A 27,043-nucleotide genomic window follows, 5' to 3' on the forward strand; every position below is an offset into this window, starting at 1 on the left:
AGAAGAGTCTACCCAAATATCTAATACAATCTTAGTTTGCATTATTAGGAAGAGGGCACCTGATTTGGAGAGGCAGTGGTAGTGCTTTGCTGTGCACAGGTCAGACTCGAGTGATTTGCCTAAATACACTTTAAAAGTGTATGCTCCAGGAAATTAGTCATGTGGAGGATGAGAGGACTTCAAACCAACAGTGTATGTTTAATGGATAAGAGAAGATTCTTCAGGCGTATGACAGAATCTGTAGATACATGTATCTAAATATACTAGAACTCTTCAAAACAGAAGTACATTGAATAATCCAGTGTGAAAAACCCATGGTGTTATCTTGAAGGTCGCGGCAGGTACTCAATTCACAATTATTGAAATAAATTTAAAATCTAGCATTTTCACTTAAAATTTCATTAGACATTATCCTATACAAATATAATATGCTAATTAAGATGATATTGCAAGTCAACAAACTCAAGAAATGGACACCTCTTGTCTCTAGGAAACATCAACTAGAGGCTGACGAGGAGGGAGTGGTGATGATTATACATGTGCATATTATAAGATATGTCACTGGCCGGGCGCGGTGGCTCAAGCCTGTAATCCCAGCACTTTGGGAGGCCGAGGCGGGTGGATCACGAGGTCAGGAGATCGAGACCATCCTGGCTAACATGGTGAAACCCCGTCTCTACTAAAAATACAAAAAATTAGCCGGGCGTGGTGGCGGGCGCCTGTAGTCCCAGCTACTCGGAGGCTGAGGCAGGAGAATGGCGTGAACCTGGGAGGCGGAGCTTGCAGTGAGCTGAGATCGCGCCACTGCACTCCAGCCTGGGCGACACAGCGCGAGACTCCGTCTCAAAAAAAAAAAAAAAAAAAAAAAGATATGTCACTGTGATTTCAATATTATGAATACTATGATCTTAAAGAAAGTAATCTAGCAACTAATGTTTTAGAGACATAAGTATAAAATCAAAATCATCAAAATATAGACTTATGGTATATGAAAGCTTCACTTTTAATTTCCAGGAAAACTAAATACAAGTTAGAGTGTTTGGAATAAAGATACGGTTTTCATAGAACTTTATAAAATGGGTCACTAAATCTATGAGAAAGGAAATGTGAATTTCTTATAAATAATTGAAAATAAATCATTAAAGTATCTCTTACCACAAGATAAGAAATCTTCCATTCTGTTTCTATTTCACATAATCCTTCAATCTTTTTATAATATGTACTCAAGATATATGCATTCTTTCTTTGCTTTTTTTTAGGGTACTTTGAATCCCTATTGTGTGTTGTGGGATGACGCCAAAACGTAAGTGACAGATGTTTTCCTACATTACTTTGGGCTAAATATTCAAAGTCCATTAAGTTATTTCAGCTGCCTGCTAGTTAACAGGAATATAAGTCAGCGAGATGTTACATTCAGAGAAAAAAAAAAACATTCTCTTTCTGAATCTTCAGTACAGCATGATGAATGTGTTTGTGTGTAATGATGCCATCAGATTACATCTCAAGATAGGATTGCATTACCTAATGTGTAAGGCACATTGCAATGTGAATTCCATGAGGAATTTTTAAAAGCTCTGATATTTTAGAATTTATAGAGGCTCGAATGCCATCTTTACATCTTGCCCTAGTAATTCAGCTTAGCATTGCAGAATAAAATAGCAAGCTCTATGGTCATTTAGCCAATATATTACTCACATGACCTTGAATCTATTATCAGAGTAATGCAATATTTATATGGTCCTTCCAAATTGTTTTGTCATAAAAACATTGAATAACATTTAATTTTTTATTTGTATATTTTTGAATTCAGGCAGAAAAAATAATTGCACTAAATAAGTGTGAGTGATTCTTCCATGTTTTTTTTTGTTTGTTTGTAGAAGTAATCGCAATATAGCTCATCAAAATCATCTTTATTTTATTGATAATCTTATGAGATTTTGATGTCTCAAAGAGCAGAAAAATCTGTAGTTAAGTCTTGGTTAGATGCCTATACTTTAAATACTTGTGTAGGTTACAACTTTTATTTTTTGGTTTGGTTTGATTTTGCATGAGGGGAGATAAATATCAATCAATCCCAAAAGCTAACACCACTCTATATATGCTGTCAGATGAAACACCATATTGTTGGACTCTATGTATTCTACGAATTTTCCTGGTGTTCTTCACCCCTGATATGATCTACATCTGAGGTTTTGTGATGCTACTTGTTTCTCACCAGAGAGTCCAGAAGAGGAACATTCTTAGAATCTCTAGGAAAAGATTGAACTCTCGGACAATTTTCTCAGTCCTAGGATGCTGATATAGTTTAAATTACAATTAATATTAAACACACTTTTTGCTATAGGTTCTGATACTCTGGGTATCCTCTACTTCTAGTCCAGTACAATAGTTAAGTACAGAGAATTCCAAATTGCCCTGGTGATAACATGAGCTGGATAGCCTTACTGATGTCATTATTATTTTTTTCTTTTTGGAACTTTACAGACAAATCCATGATAGTAAAATTTTTGCAAGCTTTCTCTCTCTACCATTAGCCAGAGAAGAATTTGGTGGTATAATCTAAGGTGTACTTGGTGTGTTATATAGCCAAGGGAAGAATAAAATGCTATAAAAATCTAGTTGAATATTTTCTGCCCGAGAAACATGTGCTATCTTTTTTATTAATTTATTTTTTATTATAATTTAAGTTCTAGGGTACATGTGCACAACATGCAGGTTTGTTACATATGTATACATGTGCCACTCCTGATTTTAGTTTCCATGTCTCTGTGAATAAGAAGCAACTCTGATGTAGTTTTATTATTTTTTTTTTTACTGGGTACAATCTCTTTCTTTGTTGATCTAAACAGGGGAAAGTGTTAGTTATTCCAAAAGTTCCTTAGGACTATTAAAGGGACACTACAAGAGATAGTCCCTTATTTTGTGCCTCCTGTTGGCTACTTTTCATAGACAGTATAAGGTGTTAAGTTGAATGTATAAAACGATTGGTTTCTGAGGTCAGCATTCACCTGAGGAATCAATCACACCTCCCTAACATCTGCCGATAACATGACTGTTAGCCATCACGAAGAATGTCTCAGCTTCACAAAATTCAGCTTCTAAATTGTCCTTGAAGAAAACTACCTAGGGAGAGGAAATGTGTTTAGTTGTCTTTCAAAGAAGATAATCTCAAGGGATCGGTGTAGTTCATGTTTTCTTGATGTATCCGAAAAGTGATCAAAAACCTTCCCATTGTGACAAAACTCCTTTCCCATCACAGTTTTCACTAGATTGTTTCATTATTAAAAGTGTTTTTCTGGGTGAGCTTTAAACAATGAAGGCTGAGACAACTTTGTTTCCTTTCTTCACATTTGTTCTTCTATTTTGACTATATTTATATATACACAATAGTTTTATCGATGTAATGATATTGAATTTGAGTATAGGTCCTGTAAATATAGTTAATAGTGAAGAGATAGTGCTACTTCTTTTTAACAGAAAAAGGCTGACTTAAATATTTTTGAGATTGCAGTAATAAAGTTCAAATTAGAAGTTGTGCTTTAATTTTGGTTTATCAAGTTGCTGTTATTTTTAATTTTAAAAATTGATTTTTCATTACAAAAGCAATGCACGAGTGCTTTTTACTTGTAAAACTTTAAAGTAGAACTGTTAATGTAAAGAACCCCACTGATCATCACCGTCTTGGGCCTCCACATCCACCCAGATCTCTAAGATCATTCCTATTTACATTTTGTTGTTCCTAATTTCGTATATCCATTTATACATTGACGTATGTATTCATTCATAGACATTCACACTATTTTTAAATAAATGTTTTTATATTGTATGAACACTTGACAATCCCAATTTGAAATTCAACAAATATCTTGGAAAATTTGTTTTACACTACCTATATTTCATTCCTTGTATCTGCTGCATTGTATAGGTATATCAAAGTTGATTTACTATTCTCTATGTCGATGACTACTGGCATGATTTATCATTAATTTTAGTCTATAAACTGTGCTTCTGTGTATCTCGTTGTACATCTCTCCCTGAGGATATCTCTGCCCACCTAATCCAAAATGTTGCCCTGTCGTTCTCTTTATATCACCCCATTTTATACTTTCACAGCACGCATTCCTTTTTCTTATTTTTGTTTGGTTACCACCTGTCTTCCTCACAAGAAAATAAGCACCATAAAAGAAATACTTTGTCTTTCTTATTCATCACTGCACTGTTGGTGCCTACTATACCTGCATGTAGGATACATTCGATAAATATTTATTGGCTACTTTGGTAAAAGAATGAATGTTTGCATGTTTCCTAAGTACATTTTCTATCTAAGAATTATTCCCATCTCTATTTGATTTTATCAGTTGATAAATATTTCTAGCAATTATTAGACCTAACATTGGAAGTTTGATGGAAGAATGTTTCAGCTTGTTACAGTAGTAAGATCCATTATAAACAATTAATTTTATTTCCAAGGATAATCTATTACCCAGATTATCTCAAACAAAGGTGTTTTATTTTACTATCATTAGACAAAGCATCTTTAGACAATTTAGAAACATATATTTGTTTTGTTTTGGCTCACTAATTAACAAGATATTGAAAATGCTTCATTGTATGTGACGCACGAAATAAATTCAAAGTAATTTTCTCACTTCAGACATAGACTTATTTTAAATAGGAGAATATTTTTTATTCAATAGATGCAGAAAAGACCTTCGATAATTTCAACATCGCTTCATGCAAAAAACTCTCAATAAACTAAGTATTGATGGAACATATCTCAAAATAATAAGAGCTATTTATGGCAAACCTACAGCCAATATCATACTGTATGGGCGAAAGCTAGAAGCATTCCCTTTGAAAACCGGCACAAGACAAGGATGCCCTCTCTCACCACTCCTGTTCAACATGGTATTGGAAGTTCTGGAAAGGGCAATCAGGCAAGAGAAAGAAAGAAAGAGTATGTGACTAGGAAGAGAGCTAGTTAAATGTTCTCTTAAAGTGGTTTACAAAGTTATCATTTGAGTGATTGATAATTTGCACATTCTTTGAGCTACTCTAAATTTGGATTTTGAGTATTAGATCATGCGTGGTGACTACATTTCCTGGAAAACCTATACTCCCTCCCTTAAATTAGCCTGTGGTCTTTCTCTATGGATCTTGTAACTATCCATCTAATACTGTCCAGTCTGTGAAGGACTACGTGTTTTCAGAAAATGTTTCATCAATCCATTTGTAATTTACTTACCTATCTTGTCATTGAAAACAAAAGCTTCTAAGGACCAGACTTCGCCATTTTTTCTTCATTTCAAATTGATTTATTGGAGTTGGGAGTAGCAACTGTCATATCTTGACTGAGACTGCCACTGGCTTGTTTTCTCTCAAAGTTAAATAATTGAACAATTTCTCTCCTTTGCTTCCATTATTCTTATTTATTCATAAGCAGAATATCTTTCTCTCCCTTCGTCATTCATCCTGGGAGTCAAAATTTTGTTTACCTCACAGTATAAATCCTAGCAAACATAAAACTAACACTTCAACCTCATCTTCTTCTTTCAGGGAAGTTGACATCATTTTCTTTGCTCTGTGGATGATTGATATATCTATATATTAGGAAGACACAATATTATATACCTTAAGAAAAATATGTTCCTCTTAGAAATTTTAAATACTGACACAAAGTGTTACTATTATTGGATAGCCAACCTTTCCCTGCAGGGAATAACCAAATGATAAAGCTGTTTTATATGGCTCTGTTCAAACTGGGATAGAGTTGGATCAAACTAAGATGGACAGAAAATAATTTTCTTACAAGTATGATACAGGAGCAAAAAGAACAAGAAAGAGGTCTTGTTGGAGACTTCATTTAAGCAATTAAGAAATAAACCAAGAATAGTAACCGTGTAAAACAGCAATATCATGGTCTCATTGTTTGGAAAGAAATGTGGAAACATCCTCTACAGACTCATAATTACCTAACTGAAGCCTTTTTGTGAGCAACAATGAAAAAAAAAAAGTCTGTATATTAAAAATATTTAACAACGTATAGCCATCATTCCAGTAGAAAACTATTTCTAGAATTTCCTGGTGATTCAATTAACCATAGATAGGATTTGAAAACTATTTAACTTCAAGAAATTATGTTACCTTTGTAGCAAAGATTGGTCTGTTTACTACATGTTAACAAGTAACTGATTACATTATCGCAGTCGATACTTTAGAAAGAAATCCCAATTGTATGACAAACGTATGATGTTCAGTCTTCTAAATTAACATTGTTATGTGCAGCCTCTATGTCCAATATATGTTCTAGGTGCCAGCATGTTCCATTTTACTGGATAGTTCCTAAGGTATTGTAGTTGCTCTTTTCTGTAATTAGAGGGGTAAAACAAAATAACTAATTTTGGCTGACACTTGTAACCTTGCCTCAGTAGGTATATTCGCAGTCAGTATGTTGCAGAACTGCAGAAGGAGATAAGTTAAATTTTTGGAATTTGCATCTAAGATGTTAAAATGCCATAGAACTTTCCATTATCCATTCAAGTCCAATCATTAATTATCTAATATTATAAAACTATGTTATGCTTTCTGTCCCGTGATTATATTTACATTGAAAAAAATTGAAAATACTAGACCTTTACATTATCAAAATACTAGTCCTTATAAATTAAAGTAAAATTGACCTGATCTCCAAAAAAGAAAATTTATATTATAATCAAAGATAATAATGCCAAACTTTAGAATGGTTCTTGGTTTTCAGATTTATTGTGGATAAAATGTTTGCTTCTATTTGCAAAGCAACCCTGCTCCTCTAAAAATATTACAAAAAGCAATAGAAAAAATTTAATTTTCTAAAAAAATAGAAATACAATTAAAGATTTATTGACATGAAACTAAATGAAGCTTTTACTTTTTGCTTTTCTGTTTACACTATACACTACTTTTTGAAGCTTTTTGATATTCGCAATTGTGTGTTTTCTCATAAAGCCATTATAATTCAGCTTTCTTCAGGTAAATTTTTCTTTTTAATTTCTCAAAATTTTAAAAATTATCTTAGAATGTTTTAAGTTACATCATAGATTTAATGGTTTTAAATCTTAAATGCTTAGTTTCTTAAAGGTGTATTATTACATTTATTAGCACATAAGTGATTCTTTTTAAACTGATAACGTTTACATAAGTGCTTCTAATATTATTAGCAACCCATTATGTCCATTAGCACGAGCCATAAAGTTCAAGAAATGCTGCATCGTGCCCTCAACACAAATTCTCTGGGCTAACATTGGGAATCAAATGGCACCATGTGCTTTTTATTGTAATTCTCACCTTGACCATCTAACATAGGGGTTTGCACACTACAACCTGTGACATAAATACAGACTGCTGCATGTTTTTGTAAATAAAATTTTATCAGACACAGTCATTCCTATTTGTTTATGTATTGTCTATTTCTTCTTTTGTACTACAACTGCAAAGTTGAGTCACAACAGAAATCATAATCCCTGCAACTTCTAAAATATTTACTATTTAGTCTTTTATAGACAAAAAAAAAAAAAAAAAATTGCCAGCCCCTGCCCAAAACAGTGCTTTCCAGCACTTTTTATAACTTGGCATACAGAAAATATTGATTATACATCATATTGAAGTAAATGAATGCAAATATTTGCAAGCAGAGTCAGGGTAGGATGCCCAAGGCTAGAGAGGATCAATATCTCCATTAGTTCTGGAAATTCTCTGTCACTTTTTGAAATATCATCCTCATCTATAATACTGAATAATATTGTTTCCTATCCTTTTCACCTCATAATCTCTCTTCCATAGTTCTACTTTTTTCCCCTCCCAGTTATCTATTTTAACTTACTTTCGGTTCATTAATTCTGTCTTCAGTTTTGTCTAACCTGTTATTTAATTATCCATAGAGTTTTAAGTTTGGGTAATTGTCATTTTTTATTTCTAGAGTTTCCATTTAATTATTTTTGATCTGCTAAGTTACTTTCTAGGTTTTTATTTTTTGCAGATTTTTGTAATCTGTTGTGTTTCTTTTAATGTATTAAACATAGTTATTTTGTAATCTGTAGCTGACATGTCTTATATTTGAAAACCTTTGAGGTTTGTTTCTGCTCTCTTTTATTTCTTCCAGTTCTCACTCATTGTACTTTATCTCTTAGTGTGCTAGGTTTTGTCATGTTAATTGTCCTTAACAAACTATTGGTGAGAATTCTTTGAGGCCAAGCCAAGGATCAAAGTACATTCCTCCAAAAACAATTTGTATTTGCCTCTGCTTAATGCTTATTGATATTGCATTAACCTGGAATCCCTTAAGCTAAATAGAGTCTAGAGGTTCCCTGAATCACTCAAGTGTTGTGAAACCAGGCTGCAAATCCTGGTTGAATCGTTGTCACATTTTTCCTCATATAGTTCAGAATTTATAGCAGTTTTCAAATGGGAAATTTGATCTGAAAAAAAAATCTCATTGCTGGAAATAGAAAATTTAAATCTATATCTCCTCATATATGTAGTTCTTGAATAATACCCACATCCCACAGTATACCTGTAGAGAGTGCTGCCCTGAAAAGCTTTGTGTATGTATCTTTTATAATCCTTATATTTTCTGCTTTATTTTGCAGCAATTTGATATCTCCTTTTAGACTAAAGTATTTGAGGACTAGAAGTGTGTCACATTCGTTTTTGTAAATTATACTGTGTTTAGTGAAGAGATTTGCAACTAGTTATCAGTAATGTGTTCATTCATTTGACAAATGTTTCTTGGGAACCTATTATTTGTTCTGCTGTTTAAGATATCTGGCACATATAGCAGTGAATAAACAAAATTAACTTTTTTATGAGACTTAGATGTGGGAGGGGCTGGGGGAAGATAAGGATATAAACATGATAGATACATAAATTACATAATGTGTTAAAGGGTAAGAATTACATGGGTGGATAGATCAATATGAGAATAGGTAATGCCATTTAATTCAATTGAATTATTCATATTCCTTTGACTGACTTACTCCAAGATTCCACCATTCGTTTTTACAATTAATGTTTGCTTAGCAAGCATCCAAAATGTATAAAGGATCCAGGATCCATCTCTGGCCTTTTTGAGCACCTAATTAACTGTAACTTTTTAAATTAATTAATTAATTAATTAATTTTTTTTTTTTTTTTTTTTTTGAGACAGAGTCTCACTCTGCTACCAAGGCTGGAGTGCAGTGGTGCGATCTCGGCTCACTGCAATCTCTGCCTTCCAGATTCAAGTGATTATCCTGCCTCAGCCTCCTGATTAGCTGAGATTACAGGTACACACCATGACACCCAGCTGGTTTTTTATTTTTAGTATGGACGTAATTTCACCATGTTGGCCAGTCTGGTCTCAAACACCTGACCACAAGTGGCCCGCCCACCTGGGCCTCCCAAGGTGCTGGGATTACAGGCATGAGCCATTATGCCTGGCTTTAATTAACGGTTACATTTTGTCATTGAGTTCTCTGTCCATTTCAGCTAGCTTTCCTCTAGTGTTTGGTCTGTCATCTTTTGTCTGCTGTCTGCGTTTCCCTCTGGCCCCACAGTGATTGTTATCCCAACTATCCAGTTAAATTATGTAATGCTTGAGAAGTGGTAGATATAAATTATGAAATGAAAACTAAATATTTTCTGAAATTAAGATAGCTAAGAATTCTGGCCAAAGAGATGCTTATTTATTACAAAAGGAAGAAAAACCAAGGAGCCATGTGTGTTAAAACAAAACAAAGCAAACTACTAAAGGTGTAGAATCTACTCTCTGATATTAATTATCTAGCATGGTAATAAAATTCAGAAATGAAAACTCCCTGGCTTTGTTCAAAGGTGTTTCTAAATCCAAAATATTGCCAGTGATATCTAGATTACTATTTCCTATAGTCTATTATTTAGCATATGAATAATGACCTGAAAAGACAACAATTTTTAAATAATTAATATTGTTCAAAATTCCTTTCTATAGTTTACTGAAAATCTTATAGGAAATAAGGGCTTTCAGTTTGTCTAAACATTTTCTGTCTATTTGAGGTCATGAAATTGAAAATTCGCTTCAAATTTTTAATTAATAATATGAAATAAGGTATGATAATAAAAATAATTGCAATATATCTCATCACTCTAAGTTCCAGATTACTGAAAACATCACAATGGGCATAATATTGCCTATTGCATGGGGGTGAATGATAAGAATCAACGAAAAAGTTCTCTAACAATGCTTGGTCCAGTGACTAAAGTGTGGGAAATGCTCAATAAAGGTTTGGGGTATGCATGAGTTGTCTGGATCATTGAGTGGTTAGTGGAAGAATCTACCAAGGAAGGATAGTTATTCCTATTCTCTTGTTTGAACAATGGGTCTTAGGTATCTGGAAAAGTTATTTTTTAAAGGTTATCGTATACTTTGGGAAGGATTTCCAGAGTGGAAAGGAAAAAAAAAATCCTCGGTGAAAATACCGCCAAAAGATGCCAACCAGAAGATTCCTAGGTGTCATAGGAAGCTGTCATCAGTGTCTGTACTGTGTGAAATGTACACTCTGCCTCATTCATTTCTCCTTATTCTCAGAAAGTTATTGAAGTCAGTTTTCGAAGTATTTATTTAAACAAAATGCTCTAAAAATCAATAATAGCAAAACTTGGAATTCATCCAATATTTCTCACCAATTTAGACTGTTCTCAGGGACCCTGGGATGATTTCAGGAAAACTTTAGACCAGAATGTTAAAATTATGTTATTAATATATTAATGGGTATAGTATTAATAAGAGCAACACAGAACTGGCTGGTAAGGATAAGCCCCTGGGTAACCTCTCTTAATTTTCTAATGTCTGTGGTTCTATTTTGAAAAGACACAGGTTTATACTGCTGAGGATTTATATTAGGTAATTTTAGCACTGTATTTTTCCAGTCGTTTGAATGACTCAGGCTAATTTTTTTTTTCTATTTTAGCCTTTATAAACAAAAGACTGGACATTTTCCTTAATGTTTAATTTGTTATTTCCTTTTCTTATTTTAAATCTCCAATTCAGAATTTCCCACTTGTACTATAGTTAATTACCATTTTGCAGGTTTGGTGTTCCTCAGTAATTAAAGGTACCTAACATTGACTCTTCTAGACATTATTAACAAGCAATCTATTATGCATTTGCAAATATCTCCTAAAATTCTTACTAATATATTTATCTAAATTATTTAAAATATAGATTTGAAGGAACATCAGTAAAGATAAAATAAATCTAAAGAAAATTATTTTAAGGTTTGGTAATAAATATGTTGGTTATGAATCCTACTTTGGAGGCCACTGAGGAAAAGTAATAGAATAAAAATGCATGTGTCGATAATGATTTTGATTGAAAAAAAATGAAACCTTCTGTTTAATCATTTTCATTTGATACAATGCACATAAGTAAGTATACTTGAGGGTTGTAAATCAAGCAATAATATTTTAAAAGTTACATTTGGAGTCAAATTGAGATCTTATTGCAGCCAAAGATTTGAAAGTTAGTGCCAGATTTTTTATTGGTTTTGTTGGTTGGGTCTTTTGGAGAAGGAGAAGAGGGAAATCGCAGTAGCACTGAAGAAAGATTTCTAAAAAGTGCATTTTTAACCTTTTCACGCCGGGAATTGCTGTGTGTGGATATCTGTGTGCTGAGTCAGAGGCTTAGGCTTTTTTTTGTTAGAAACGTAATTGTAATAATGTACCATGTAGTCTCAGAATTCTGGCCAACAAGGTACTACTTGCTAAAGTCTATAACCTGTCAGCTTCCTTTCCAGAATTATACACACATATAGATCCTTTATGTCATGCGCGCCCGTGTGAAGAGACCACCAAACAGACTTTGTGTGAGCTACATGGCTGTTTATTTCACCTGGGTGCAGGCGGGCTGAGTCCGAAAAGAGAGTCAGCAGAGGGAGATAAGCGTGGGGCCGTTTTATAGGATTTGGGTGGGTAAAGGAAAATTACAGTGAAAGGGGGGTTGTTCTCTGGTGGGCAGGAGGAGAGGTCACAGGGTGCTCAGTGGGGGAGCTTTTTGAGCCAGGATGAGCCAGGAAAAGGAATTTCACAAGATAATATCATCGCTTAAGGCAAAGACCAGCCATTTTCACTTCTTTTGTGGTGGAATGTCATCAGTTAAGGCGAGGCAGGGCATTTGCACTTCTTTTGTGATTCTTCAGTTACTTCAAGCCATCTGGGCGTGTACGTGCAAGTCACAGGAGATGCGATGGCTTGGCTTGGGCTCAGAGGCCTGACACTTTACACTTTATAACTTGAACCTACGCTAAAATTGGAATTCAGAGCAACAGCCAAGACTGCCCCAGTATCTGCTACCTACAAAAGGGATTGCATTTATTTTCTTTCATTGTTGTGAACTTCTAATCTCAGGACCCGGTAGTTGAGATTTAAAAGGTAAAAAGTTTAACATTGCTGTTCTAAATTCATTACCATTCACCTCTCCTAATCTAGAAATTTATGGAAAATAGAAGAATATCTGATAATCCAAACAGCTTTGTCATACTGAACTGATGTTAGTGCTATGGTCTGAATGTTTGTGCCACCCCAAAATTCATATGTTGAAACTTAATACCCAATGCAGTAGTATGAGGGAGGGGGGCATCTAAGAGGTGATGAGCTCTTGGTATTCTTGCTCTCACAAAAAAGACCCCAAAGAGCTTGCTTATCATTTCTGACATGTCAAGAAACATAGAAGGTTCTATCTATGAGGAATAAGCACTCACCAAACACTGAATCTGCTAGTCACTTGATCTTGACTTCCCATCATCCAATAAATTTCTGTTGTTTATAAATTACCCAATGTGAGGTATTTTGTTATAGCAGCCCAAATGAACCATGACAGTTGAAAAGTCAAAAGAAAATTGTTTATGAAAAATGAATAGGTAGAAAGAATTGGAAAATATCTTAGACAACTGGCATGTATTGCAGCTAAAAGAAATACAATACCTTTGTTTAGAAAGGCTTGATTACCCACGAGTCTACGTCACCGGTGAGCAACTATCCTTTTAGTAATTACTGTAATTAAAAGATATTTCATGCCTTAGCTTATTGTATTTCTTGTGTTAATAGATCTTTTCACCCTGACATGAGTACAGATCACAAGCCCCTAATATGTGTGATCTCCTTCAAAAACTAAAAGGACACGAAAATATATTTTCTATAGTTTCAGGCATGCAAAACTGAACAGACTGTCTTAAATGGAATTGGTTTTCTCAGGGAGATCTTTCCCTTCAATGGATTTTTTTGGATCCTTCCTATATGACCCATTTCACTTTTTCCAATACCTGTATAGTTCTCAGAAGAGAATAGCTGTGTAATAAATATTTACTGAATTGAAATGGAATGAAATTTTTAAGTTTATGATAAATTTAAATAGGTTGTATCCTTGTCTTTATTGACACATATATTATATAAAAACGTGTCAACTTTTATGGATCAATATACATTAAAAAAACACAATTTCTGAGTTGATAGGTAATCTAGTTCAATATATATAATAAAGCAATCTTATGTGTTTATTTGTCGTCGTTGTTGTTGTGTTTGAGACAGAGTCTTACTCTGTCACCCAGGCTGCAGTGCCGTGGTGCAATCTCAGCTCACTGCAACCTCTGCCTTCAGGGTTCAAGTGATTCTCCTGCCTCAGCCTCCCAAGTAGCTGGGATTACAGGCACGTGCCACCATGCCCAGCTAATTTTTTTGTGTTTTTAGTGGAGATGGGGTTTCACCATGTTGGCCTGTCTGGTCTCAAACTCCTGACCTCAGGTGATCTGCCTGCGTTGGCCTCCCAAAGTGCTGAGATTACAGGCATGAGCCACCATGCCTGGCCAGTCTTATGTGTTTCTGAAAGTTAAAATGTTCTTGCTCTTTTTCTTTTCTTTCAAGAGAGAAATAAGTTCATTTGCCACAGAAAATACAAAGTGATTCCGTGTTCATGGGAGGAATTCATAATTCAGGTTCTTATTTTCACACTGCCTTTCAACAACACCTACGCCACCCAGAATAATAATGTGCTAAGCTGCAGTGCCTGCAAAGTATTTCAATAAAAGAAGGAAATTATTTTCATAATTACTGCTAAATTCTTAATTTGTTCTGCTAGATGGTAAATCAGCCATAGTTGGTGAAAGAAGCAATTCTTGCATGTTGATATTACGGGTTTAGAAAAGAAGGTTTGCAGTTGTCTTGAAATACTAAAGAGTGATAATTTAATTTAAGAAGACAAAGGGTTAATTAGTGGAAGTTCTTTGAAGCTCCCCAGAGGAAGCACTATTGTTTTCTGATATTTGAAATGCTCAGTAAAGTTGTTTACAGATTTCTACTATTATTGGAAGTAGGCAGCAGTATTTTCTAATGAATTGTATTGCAGTGCGTCTGCAGGACAGAAATCAGTTCAAACTATAATTAAACTTGTCAAAAATATCAACATGAGATATGTATTGAGACCTACTCTGAACATAGGCATAATCATTGACTTTATAAAGAAAGTGTACTATTTCAGATGTTTTCATGATGAATGTCAATTAGGTGCTCATTAATTGTATATTAAAGGAAAATTTTTTGAATGTGTGAACATTTATATAATTTTTTTCTGAGCTAATCTTTCCCTTACAGGATACCTAGAAATACATGAACACTTCTTAGCCTCTAACTGTTGTTAACTTCTAATCTCAGGACCCCTTAGAGGCTAACAACAGTTAGAGGCTAAGAACTCTACTGTTGTTAGAGTTAGTAAGAATTCTACTGTTGTTAGAGTTAACTCAACTCTAACTGTTGTTAGAATTAAGTAAATTATTTATTCACTAATATCTCATTATCAAGCATCACTGGAAAATAAAAGATTGAAACTGTATTGCTGATAAAGGAATTTCCAGTTAAATGAGCTTATCTCTTTTATAGCCACTTTACAATTCTACTCATTTAATTTATCTTTGTAGGAGGTACTTCGCCTCCTGTATTGTGAGCATGGTCCAGGCTGAGATAATGCTCCTGCCCTAGAGCTCTGGTTCGTTCTCTACCAAATAGCAGCGTCTCTCAATCTTGGCACTGCAGGGTGTAAAGCAGCATCCCTGGCTTCCATCCACTGGATGCCAATAACTCTCCTGACCCTCTTGGTTGTGATGATCAAACATGTCTCCAGATATTACCAAATGTTCGTGGGGGTGGGGAGAGGCAAAATCACCCCGGGTGGAGAACACTGATACAGGGGAACTTGTTGAAAATTCAGATTTTTGCCCCCAACTTAGAATAACAACCTCTTGGAGCTATGTAAGTACTGTATGAATTTTTGTTTTTCTATTTTATTTTGTTTTTTAGCAAGGTAAACTTTCCAAGTGATTCTAGCAGACATTAAATTTGAGAATCATTATTCAAGTAGCCTTCTCTGCTTTTCATTTTCTAAACTTCTATTACCTTGGTGCAAATCAAATAGCTAAACCGAGTGTGTAAACTTAATATTACATGTATTTCAGTTATGTGGGTTATTCAATACCTCATCTCCAAAAAATGCCTGGACTATGAGGTCATCACCTTTAGTATCTCTGGGACCTCATCTGTTGTTGACCCTGTTTGGAAACCTGTCTGCAGTAAATTTGACTGTAATAATGTCCTGTGCATACCAAAATGATGAGTGATGTCATTGAACAGGCTGTCCTTTGGCTGGAAGTGCACTATGCCCTTGCTTTCCAGTATATGTATTGAATTTTCCCAGACTAATCAAATAAATAACAACCATAGTGGATGAGGACATAGCCGTTTACTCATTCACTTTTTCACTCACTCACTCATTTATTCATTTATTATTTGATTCATTTATGCCTATATTTATTCAACAACCATTCATTGGGTACCCACAATGTTGGTACTGGGGACACAAATAGTGAACAAAATATAGAACTTGTAATCCGTAAGAGAAATATTAGATATGTGGCCACAGAGTCAAATAAAGATCATGGTTTTCATTAGCAAAGGGCTATACCTGAGCTAACCAGTTATGAAATGTTAATTAACAACTTACCTATTCAGCAAAAGAAATAGTATCTTGATTGTCTGGAAAAGATCATACAATGCCTAATGGTTGCCCCAATCACAGTTAATGCTATAGGGGAAATTAGCTTAGAAGTGCTATAAACATATTGCCCATATTCTCGCTATTACAAAGAAGAAACTTTCCTGAAATTTAATTAAATTAATGGTTTAATTTTAGGCATAAAACTATATTTAAAAATAGCCTTCCAACATGAACAGACACTTCTGAAAAGAAGACATACATGCAGCCAATAATCATATGAAAAAAGGTTCAACACCACTGATCATTAGAGAAATGTACATCAAAACCACAGTGAGACACCATCTAACATCAGTTGGAATGGCTATTACTAAAAAGTCAAGAAATGACAGATCCTAGCGAGGTTGTGGACAAAAAGGAATGCTTATACACTGTTGATGGGGGTGTAAATTAGTTCAGCCATTGTGGAAGACAGTGTGGCAATTCTTCAAAGACCTAAACACAGAAATACCATTTGACTCAGCAATTCCATTACTGAATATATACTCAAGGTAATATAAATCATTTTATTATAAAGACGGATGCTTGAGTTTATTCATTACAGCACTATTCACAATAGCAAAGACATGGAATCAGCCAAAATGCCCATCAATAATAGACTGGATAAAGAAAATGTGATACATATACACCATGGAATACTATGCAGCCATAAAAAAGAATGAGACCATGTCCTTTGCAGGGACATGGATGGAGCTGGAGGCCATTATCCTGAGCAGACTAACACAGGAACAGAAAACCAAATGCCACAGGTTCTCACTTCTAAGTTGGAGCTAAAGGATTAGAACACATGAATACACAGAAGGAAAAAAACACATCCTGGAGTCTTTTGGAGGTTGGCGGGTGGGAGGAGGGAAAGGATTCAGAAAAACAACAGTAGGTACTAGGCTTAATATCTGAGTGATGTATAGAATACAAGAAACCCCCATGATACAAATTTACATATTTAACAGACCTGAATTTGTACTCCTGAACTTAAAAGTTTAAAAGTAAATAAATAAAAATTAATCTTCCATATAGTCTATTAATTTTAAATAAAAATCATGTTAAATATTTGGAATATTTTTGACATGATTAAAAATGTGCAAAAATAACTTTTAATTATAAAGCTGGAAAATAATGTTTGAATGAGCCATCTGTTTAAGTTCCTCCAAAGCCTGTTTCTCTATAAGCAGTCTGCAAATGTGGCCCCTCTTCATGAGTCCTAGATTTCCATTTTTAAAGCTTCATCAGAGATTTCAACAGTTAAACTTTTTCTCTCCGTCTTCTTTAGTCTTGCCCTCCAGAGACTTTTTCAACTTTATTAGCAAAGATTCTCCAGTATCTCTTAAAAACAAATAGCCTCCTTTTAACCTATTTAAATTTTGTCATCATCTTCACAGGCTTGATTCATCTGTCCTATTCTCTTTACCCTTCTTCAAGGTCAATGTCTTGCCTAAAGGAGTACCAGAAACATCTAGTGTCCAGATCACTTCCATTGTCTATTTTGGAGAGAAATAGAAACAGTAGACTGACCCTATATTCTTATTAAATTGTTGATTTGAAGTAACATTCTAATTAACTTTTCATGAGTTTATGTCTTTCACCAAATAGACTGTAAATTTCTTAGAAATTGAGACTCAGTTTTATTCATCTTCCAACCCCATCCCCACCCCATTCCAAACTTGTACCTACCTCTGCACACAGAAAGTGATCCAAAAATACTTTGGAGATTTGATTTTTTTTATAATAAGCAACATATGTGTATAAGATTTTGTGTGCAAGTTACTGACTGGGCACTGAGGGCATACATATAAATAAACACAGATCCTTCCCTTCAGAAGTTACAGTTAGTCATGAAAACAGGAAAGTAGAGAGATGGTTACAGTTAATAAGCAAAAAAGTATATAGAAGGCAGAAGCAATCAGACTAGGGGACCCAGGGAGGTCACTCACAAGAAATGATGCCTGAATTGGTTTGTGAAGACATTGGATGATTAAATGTTAGCGGGTTGGCTGGTGGAGGGAAGGGGAAGAATGTTTTCAAAAAAGAACAAGGAGTTTGTGTAATGGCACAGAGGGTAGTGTTAGAGCACTTACCTTGTTGAGAAAGGAGCCAAGGTTTGGCAGGGAGGGGTGGGTAGCCGAGATTCAGGGGTAGAGCGGTAGACAGCCTAGGTTCAGGAGGAGAGGGAGTAGGAAGCCTAGATTCACGGGTGGAGGGGTGAACAGCCTAGGTTCAGGGGAGGAGGGGTGGGCAGCCTAGTTTCAGTGGACGGAGGAGGATAGCCTTGGTTCAGGAAAGAGCGGGGTGGGTACCTTGGATTCAGAGATAGAGGGGACTGGAAGCCTACATTCAGGGGTACAAGGATGGGCATCCTAGGTTCATGGAGAGAGGGGTGGGCAAAGCAGACTAAGGGAGAGAGAGGTGGGCAGCGTAAGTCCAGGGAATTGAGGTAGGCAGCCTTTGTTCAGCGGGAGAGGGTTGGGCAGCCTAGGGAAAGGGATGCAGTGGGCATTCTAGCTTCAGTGGTAGACGGATGGGCTTTCTAGGTTCCAGAGGAGAGGTAGTGGGCATCTTAGTTTCAGGAGAGTCATGTAGCCTGGGTTCAGGGAAAGAGAGGAATGCGCAGCCTCGGTTTCGGAAGGAGACAGTTAGGCAGCCTAGGTTCAAGGGATAGGGTTTGGGCAACTGTTGTTCATAGAGTGGTTGGGCAGCCTAGGTTCAGGGGGCAATGGGGTTGGGCAGATTAGATTCGGGGGAGAGGGGCGAGAGGCCAAGGTTCAGGGAAAGAGGGGATAGATAGCATAGGTTCAGGGGGAGATGGGTGGGGAGCCCAGGATCTAGGGAGTGGGATGGGCAGCCTAGTTTCGGGGGATATAGGGTGGGAAACCTAGGTTCAAGGGTGAGTAGGTGAGCACTATAGGTTCAGGGAAAGAGAAAGGGTGACAGCCTAAGTTCAGGGGGATAGGAGTGGGCAGCCCAAGTTCAGCCATAGAGGAGTGAGCTGTCCCAAGATGCAAAACTCATGAGAACTAGAGATGTAAGAATCGTAAGAACTGTGCTTGCTTTGCTAGGGAGTTTGTACTTTTTTCCTAAAAGTTATAGAAAGCTGTGAAAATTATTTAAATCAGAGTATCAGGAATTATTGTTTTTAAAAATATGATATTAAGGTAGTGATAGGAAAATTGAACTAGAGTGATTGACTGCAGGCTGGAAACTGTACTGATGCTCTTACAGGAATCCAGGAAGGCAGACAGTTAGCTGTTTGCACAGTGAAGGCAAGGTGAAGAGGGGTGGACAGGTTAGAGAGGTGTCTACTATGACCAGAACCAACAGACTTTGGTGGCCAACTGGACATGAGGCAGAGGGAAGGAGAAAAATTGAGAATGAGTCTCAGGTAGGTCTGATCAGAGGGTCTGTACAACACCTTCTCCACACAGACTCTTATTCTGTTCTGGCAGGAAATTTAATTGATGCATTTTGATTAAACTTCCAAATTGATGGCTGTCTTATGCTCTGAATTGTAATTGTTGAAATGATTAAAGATGTAGTTTGTTCTTTCCAAAGCTTTTCACTTATCAGTTGCTCCTGTTTTATTGAGAAAGGTGCTTATAGTGATGTTGTATTAGGCCAAACTACTTTCTGATTTGGTACAAATGGTGGACTAACACACAAATGCTAATTAATATTTAGCATTTAGATATCTATATCGAAATTAAATTGGCACCCAGAGGATGAAAGATTGAATTATTCAACTGTCATTGAAAGCTATATATCATACTGTGTTTATAATTGTAGTTATCAGAAGTCTGCTTTCATTATTCTACCAAATATGTTTACTTCCTTATACAGCATTCAAATCTTCATGGTTGGCTGTGTATATAGAACATAATATTAAAGGTTTTAAACTTGAACAACTTATGTAAAATGAAAAAAATTAAAATCTCTAGACAGATAATGTGGTTTAAGGGCCATTTTTGGATGCCTTCCCATATGCAAAGATACTACCAATGCCTAGATCAACCATATCTGAGGCAGAATGCTTATTTAGAGCATTATAAAATGAAACTGTTTGCACAGTTTTAAGATAGCTTAAAATAACACAAGTTACATGATAACTTTGACTAAAGCTACATGAAGAGAACAAAAGATACGGACCTAATAGAAGGCATCAGTGTGACTTTTGTGCTTTAGGACTTTTTCAAGCACAGAACAATTTGAATCCCTCTTGAGTGTGTATTCCTTTGTTCCAGTTATTCCAAGTCAGAATTAATTAACCCCGAGTAATTTAATGGTCTTATCATTTTCTGTGGGTTGCTATTTACATATGGCTCCCACAATATCTGCAGGTTATTCTAACATTCAAAAAGCTGGATTAAATGGTAGGAATATGTAGAAGAGCACATTTACTGACTTGTTTTTGAAATTTCTAGTTGTTTTAAAGTAACAGCCACAATGGGAAAACTTGATCATGGCAGGCCTTCAACAGAGGAGAGTTCTGAACCAGATTTTGTAAAGATAGAGTGCTCTGTGTCCACACAGATGGAGAGGAGCATGGGGGGCGGAGGGCAGGGGCATGGCTGACAGTGGCTTATATGTTGAGGAAAGCATCAGAAAGTTCTTTAAAGGCACAGCCAATGTATGTAGTTAGTGAAAAAAATGAAAATGAAGCTGGTAAGGCAGGGAAACCTGGTTAGCAAATGATATTAAAGTCCAGGCTAAAAAGCTGGGATTGAGTAATGTAAGATTTTTCAGTTTATCACATGTTTTAATAGCTTTGTCTGTCTGGAAGAAAGTGCAGTGCTGTGGGATATTTTTACATTTTATTTCATGAGTTCTGGCAATATAAAAGACATTGATTTCATTCACAAAGTAATCACAAAGTGGTTTTCAGAAATAGGCAAACTGAGATGCGTACTGAAATGTGTTGCTTCAATATCACATGATAATACAACATACACACACGCACATGCACGTGCGTGCGCACACACACACACATTCTTGCTTGTTTGTACTGTTGTATTGCATATGAAGTTTCTAAAATTTCTTCATGTCCTCGGATTATCACACTGGTTTTAACAATTTTTTGGTTGATATTGTATAGATTCAGAGCAGATATAAATAATGAGCAATAATCTAATGTAAGACCAGAGGCCTAAAATTCCTTTAAAGACAATTAAAAATCAACACTTTTATTCATTGTTCTATATCAGATGTGTCTGTGGCTTACATTTCATTTTTTTAGTACAGATTTCCATTTCTTCCTGGAACTTTTAAGAGAATTCAGCTGAAGTGTTTTAAAATGACAAGGTCTAGAAGTCCCTTTAGTTCATAAATGAATATTTTAGCTTTCCTAATTTTTCACCACTGTTATAGTCAAAGGTTTCAAATTTAATTTACCGTTTTTGTATGGTGATGCCTAGGATCAGCTTTTAAAACCAACCCAAGTCTCAAAGCTACGTGAACTTGCTTTAATTGAAGACAATTGTATTCTGTCCAAGAAAGAGGGTTTTTGTTGTGTTTATTTTGTTTTTGCTTATCTTTGTTAAATGCCTCGTCTTCTATATGCATCTATTATGCCCATCCAGATTTTTTCTGAGATCAAGAAAAGCATTAACAATTATATTAACTATTTGATGCCACTAAAATACTTACAAATAAAAACTTCCCTGAATATTAGCTCCCCCACTATCCTTTTTTTTTTTTTTTTTTTTTTTTTTAGTAGAGACGGGGTTTCACCGTGTTCGCCAGGATGGTCTCGATCTCCTGACCTCGTGATCCGCCCGTCTCGGCCTCCCAAAGTGCTGGGATTACAGGCTTGAGCCACCGCGCCCGGCCCCCATTTTTAAAAGTATCTAAGCAGTTACCTGGTTAACTTAGAAGTGGATGTTTTTCCTGACCCCAAGTCACTATAATGTTGCTTATAGTTTGTGCTTAACTTTTTTTCTTATCAAAATCTGTTTCTGGTTCCTTCTACTGATAGGACCCTGTTCTCATCGCTGCTAGTCAGTTTTAAAAGTCACCGATATACCCTGCCCAAATATGGTAGGTCTCAGCTTCACTGTAGAAGATGGCAATACCTTTCTGACTTCTTTAAGTGCTTCATTTGATCTTGAGGAGCAGTTCAGGCATTCAGAGGTTTTTCTCCTATATTTCAACCACACTACACACTGCGTTTCAAGTGAAATGTGAAGTGAATCTCAAGGTCTCTCAGGAATCCAAATGGAATTTGCATTGAGGTTTTGAAAGAAAGTTAAATCACATTTTCTCTGTGAGTTAGCTATTTGAATTCCTGCTTTATATAAATACTAGAAGCTGACCCTGATGTCCTCTAACATTAAAGTGAAAGAGGACACTAAGAAAGCGATTTCACTTTAAAAGCTGTAGCTGGTAATGAGAATTAAATACTACGTTCTGTTTCATTTTATCTTTGGGAATGTTAAATAATATTTAAAGAAAGGTCATATTGATGCCACTTATCACATCATGAGATTAGCATATCTGTGATTCAGGTTGAGCTCTACATGATGACCAACTTAATAAGAATAATACAAATGTATCTCTGGTTTTAAACATTTCCAATGAATGGCAATTTTACTAAATGAACAGCTATAAGCCACATGTCTTCACTTAAAAAGAAAGTATTTTTTAAGTGTCTACTACATCTTGGATGAATTAATTAACTTTTGCTGAAAGTACACTGCATTTTTGGTGATCTTTGAGAATTACAACTCCTCTGGTATCATTAAATAAGAAGCATTTTCTGCATACAAATGCAATACATCTAACCAATCATGTCTATGTGCTGAGACAATTTGTCTTAATAGATTCTACTTTTCTATATAGTAGTAAGAATAAGTAAATTCCAAAATCATCTCCAACACTAACATAACCACATGTTTTCCTTACAGATACATTCTGGAGCTATTGGATAATAAAATAATGAATATATATTGAAAAAATATATATATATATGTGTGTATATATGTGTGTGTATACATGTGTGCGTGTGTGTGTGTATATATATATGTATAACACACACGCACGCACACATATATATAGGGCTGCTGCAGACATTGGAAAAAATCTAGACATACCTAATACTTTGGAAGTGATTCCTAAACTTATTTTAGTAAACAAATATATTCATCATAGCTGGAAAATTATAGTCTTCCTTCCAGAGACCCAAGGAAAATGGTACAGATTTTTAATGTAAACATTTATGAGTTATTTTAAATGAAAAGGAAAAGTAAAAACATAATTATGTTAGTATTAAAACCAGATATTCTGAGGCTCCATTTACACAAGTGGATTTAGATAATTTAGGTAAATATAGGTTATTTTCTTGAATTAACCAGTGAATGATTTCTGACAAACTGCCTCAGCATTACAAATTATTTTCTGATTCTCTGTTTTACTCTGTGATATTTCACACACACACACACACGCATACACACACACACACACACACAACCAATTAAAATAGTGCAGCTTACCTGAGTTTTACTACTTTGATCATAAACTCCTGGCTTCAAGCCATACTCCCTTCCTGCCTTGGCCTCCCAAAAGTGGTGGGATAACAGGTGTGAGCCATTGCACCTGGCCCTGTTTTACTACTTTGAATATCAGAATCATGACTGAAACAAATCATCTACTTCAAGTGTTATTAATTTGGGACTCTATGAAAACAGAAAAAAATATTTTTTTGAGAATGAATGAAGCCACACTATGAGCTATAAACTCATTATGTATTAACTTGAGATGCCATGGGCTCCCAACTAATGACTACTATATTAGTCCATTTTCACTCTACTATAAAGAACTACCTGAGACTGGGTAATTTATGAGCAAAAGAGGTTTAATTGACTCAGTTCTGCAGGCTTGACAGTAAGCATGAATGGGAGACCTCAGGATACTTACAATTATGGCAGAAGGTTAAGGGGAAGTAAGCACCTCTTTCTCATGGAGACAGGAGAGAAAGAGAGTGAAGGGGAAGTGCCACACTTATAAACCATCAGATCTCATGAGAACTCGCTCACTGTCATGAGAACTGCAAGGGAGAAATCCACCCCATCATCCAAATGCCTCTTACCAGGTCCTTCCTCCAATTCGACATGAGATTTGGACAGGGACACAAAGCCAAACCATATCAACTACAAACTGCTTCTGTTCTGATTGAGCTGAAATTTATCTGCTTTCTCTGTGTTCAGATCTCCTAAAACGTACCTACATCCTGTGCTGATTTCCTTATATATATGACAATTCTGTGTTTCAGAGACTCCTGCTATGTTACTGTTAGCAGAAAGTTCTTCTCATTTGCTTATGTATGAGTACAAAGTTTCTTCTAAGTGAAACCTCTACCATATTGTCCTAGGGAAGCTTTGGTTCTTTTCAACATATTCTAAAAACACGGTGGCCTTTCTTGCTCCTCACTGTGCTGCACTTGCTACTTACTATTAAGTACTTGTTGATTAATTCTACCCAAAATATAAACACTGTGAATACATTTGTGTTTAACAAATTGGGTTCAAGATGAAAACAGACTTCCTTCATTCTCATAGGGCAGAATGAGGTCTTCCTCACTACTGTGTAATGCTATGCACTGAGGCAAGACAGTCCAAGGGCTGATTCCATTTAATCATTCTTCACCCAGTTTTATGTAACCTGTACCAAGTGAGCCAGGCTTAATGCCATTACTCACAGAGATTTACATATGGAATATGAAGTTTTAAGTCCTTTGTTTCTTTATGTGAATATCTGTGGCTCTTATATAAATATTCCTTAAGAACAAGGTCTGAAAAAGTAGAATAATTCCAAATGTTGAAAATAGTTTTGAATTCTATTTTGCAAGTGTTATCAGGTTTGGACACATCAGTCATTTACATTTAAACAAATTAATAGTATTTCCTATGAAAAACAACTCCCACTGGTCTCTCTTTAGATATTATTTAACTTTTATTAGATGTGCCCATTTGCAAGGGAATATTTCTGAATGTGTTTCTCTCGTTTTAGTGCGGAATTCTCTGTAAATCTTTTGGTCTACATCTATAACTTTTAAATATATTTTATATATTAACATTTTCTATTAATCTTCTTACTTTTTGGTTTAGATTATTTTTCCCCTTTACATTCTGTGAAACACTCATATTATTCATTATTCACCTGCAGAGTTGTAACTGGATACAAAATAACTAAAAATTAAAAATCAAAAAATATTTGTTCCAATCCATAAAATGTTCATTAGGAAAACAATGTCTCCTAAAAAGTTATAAGAGAGACAGAGATAAAAAGAGGAGAGGAGAAAAGCAAAAACTAAGTTCTCTCATTTTGTAATTAGTAACTGGAAAATTTTTACTCAAGTGTAACAGCTGACCTTCTCCCATATTAAATGCTTTTGGGCTATATAGGTCAATGGGAATATAAGCAGACCTAACCTTGGTCAGACATTGGCTTTGTATTTCAAATAAGATCATACCCTGATACTATTCCAATTGCTAGAAGTTTTTCAAAAAGAACTTAAAAATTTGTATAATAATTCCAGAAAAGTAATTACAGTTAAATTTTTACCCTTTAAAGCCTTTACATTCAATTTTGTTCTTAGAAATAGTATAGATTTAATAGAAGGAAGAAAAAAAAGACAAAAGAAAGGAAGGATGGAAGGAAGGAAGGAAGGAAAGGGAAGGAAGGAAGGAAGGAAAGAAGGAAAGGGAAGGAAGGAAGGAAGGAAAGAAGGAAAGGAAGGAAGAAAGGAAGGAAGGAAGGAAGGAAGGAAGGAAGGAAGGAAGAAAGGAAAGGGAAGAAGGAAGGAAAGGAAGGAAGGAAGGAGGGGAAAGAAGGAAGGAAGGAAAGGAAAGAAGGAAGGAAGGAAAGGAGGAAGGAAGGAAGGAAAGGAAAAGAAAGGAAAGAAGGAAGGAAAGGAAAGGAAGAAGGAAGGAAGGAAAAGGAAGGAAGGAAAGGAAAGAAAGGAAAGAAGGGAGGGAGGAAGGAAGGAAGGAAGGGAGGGAGGGAAGGGAGGGAGGGAGGGAGGCATGGAGCCAGTGGAAGGAATATGGAGGCAGTAGACAACATTTAACGGATGGAGTGGCTTCTAAACCCCTGCCCACCCCCAAAACACAAGTAATATAATGCTTGTATAAAATGCTTCCAGAGTGAAAAACTGCTCAAATGAATAGAATGATTCAGTAAGGGTTAATGCATATAGCATGTATGGATTGCTGGTCTTCTAAGCTCTATATTGCAGTGAAATAAAAATTTGCCTAAATTTTATCTTAAAACAGTTTTATCTCTTTGTTTTTACTCAGACACTTATTTTGAGAACTGGAGTACCATTAAGGCTTTAAATGCAAATATTAGATACAGTAAGTATTGTGTGTGTGTTTGTACTGCAAAACAGTGAGCAAAAAAGGAGAATACAAGAAGCTGAGTTGAATTGACACAAAACTCACAAACCCTGGAAACTGCTTAGTTTGTGTTTAGGCTTTTATTTGCCGTTTATACATTTCTTATAAAAATAGACTATGAAAGAAATAAATTTTAAATTATATTTACTTTTTTATCATATTGTAGAAGAAACATTTTATGATATGTCCTATATATAGGACACTGTTCTAAATATTTGTGTTAGTGTGTGTGTGTAAAACATGTAATCTCATAAAGCCCTATAGGATAGTATCATCCCTATTTTACACAATAGGAAATGAAGCACAGAGAGGTATAAAATTTTCCCAATACCACTGAGCTCGTGAGGGTAGAATAGGATTTGAACTCAAACAGTCTATTCTGGCATGAATACTACATTGCCTCCTAATATATTAAGACTCTCCATCTTAAAAACATATAAATACAAAATTTGCATAGTCACTTTGAAACCTTTGCATCCCAATCATTTTAATTTGCTGTAGTGAACCTAGAAAAGTGATCCCAAGCAGCAGACACCTTTTCTGAAATTTTTATAAATAAAAATTTAGTGTTTAAATT

The 27,043-nt window shown here is 35.3% G+C and overlaps 1 protein-coding gene across 4 annotated transcripts in view; it reads left to right on the forward strand.

Annotated features, from left to right (window-relative positions):
• ADGRB3 (adhesion G protein-coupled receptor B3) overlaps positions 1-27,043 on the forward strand; it is a 743,596-nt gene that overhangs the window by 429,888 nt on the left and 286,665 nt on the right. For all 4 annotated transcript variants that reach the window (XM_031667688.1, XM_031667689.1, XM_031667690.1 and 1 more), the window contains one exon: positions 1,260-1,303. In XM_031667688.1, the coding sequence (XP_031523548.1) occupies positions 1,260-1,303 (44 nt within the window). The remainder of the gene's footprint in view (positions 1-1,259; positions 1,304-27,043) is intronic.

This window comes from Papio anubis, chromosome 6 (genome assembly GCF_008728515.1).
Source record: "Papio anubis isolate 15944 chromosome 6, Panubis1.0, whole genome shotgun sequence".
Lineage (NCBI taxonomy): Eukaryota > Metazoa > Chordata > Mammalia > Primates > Cercopithecidae > Papio > Papio anubis.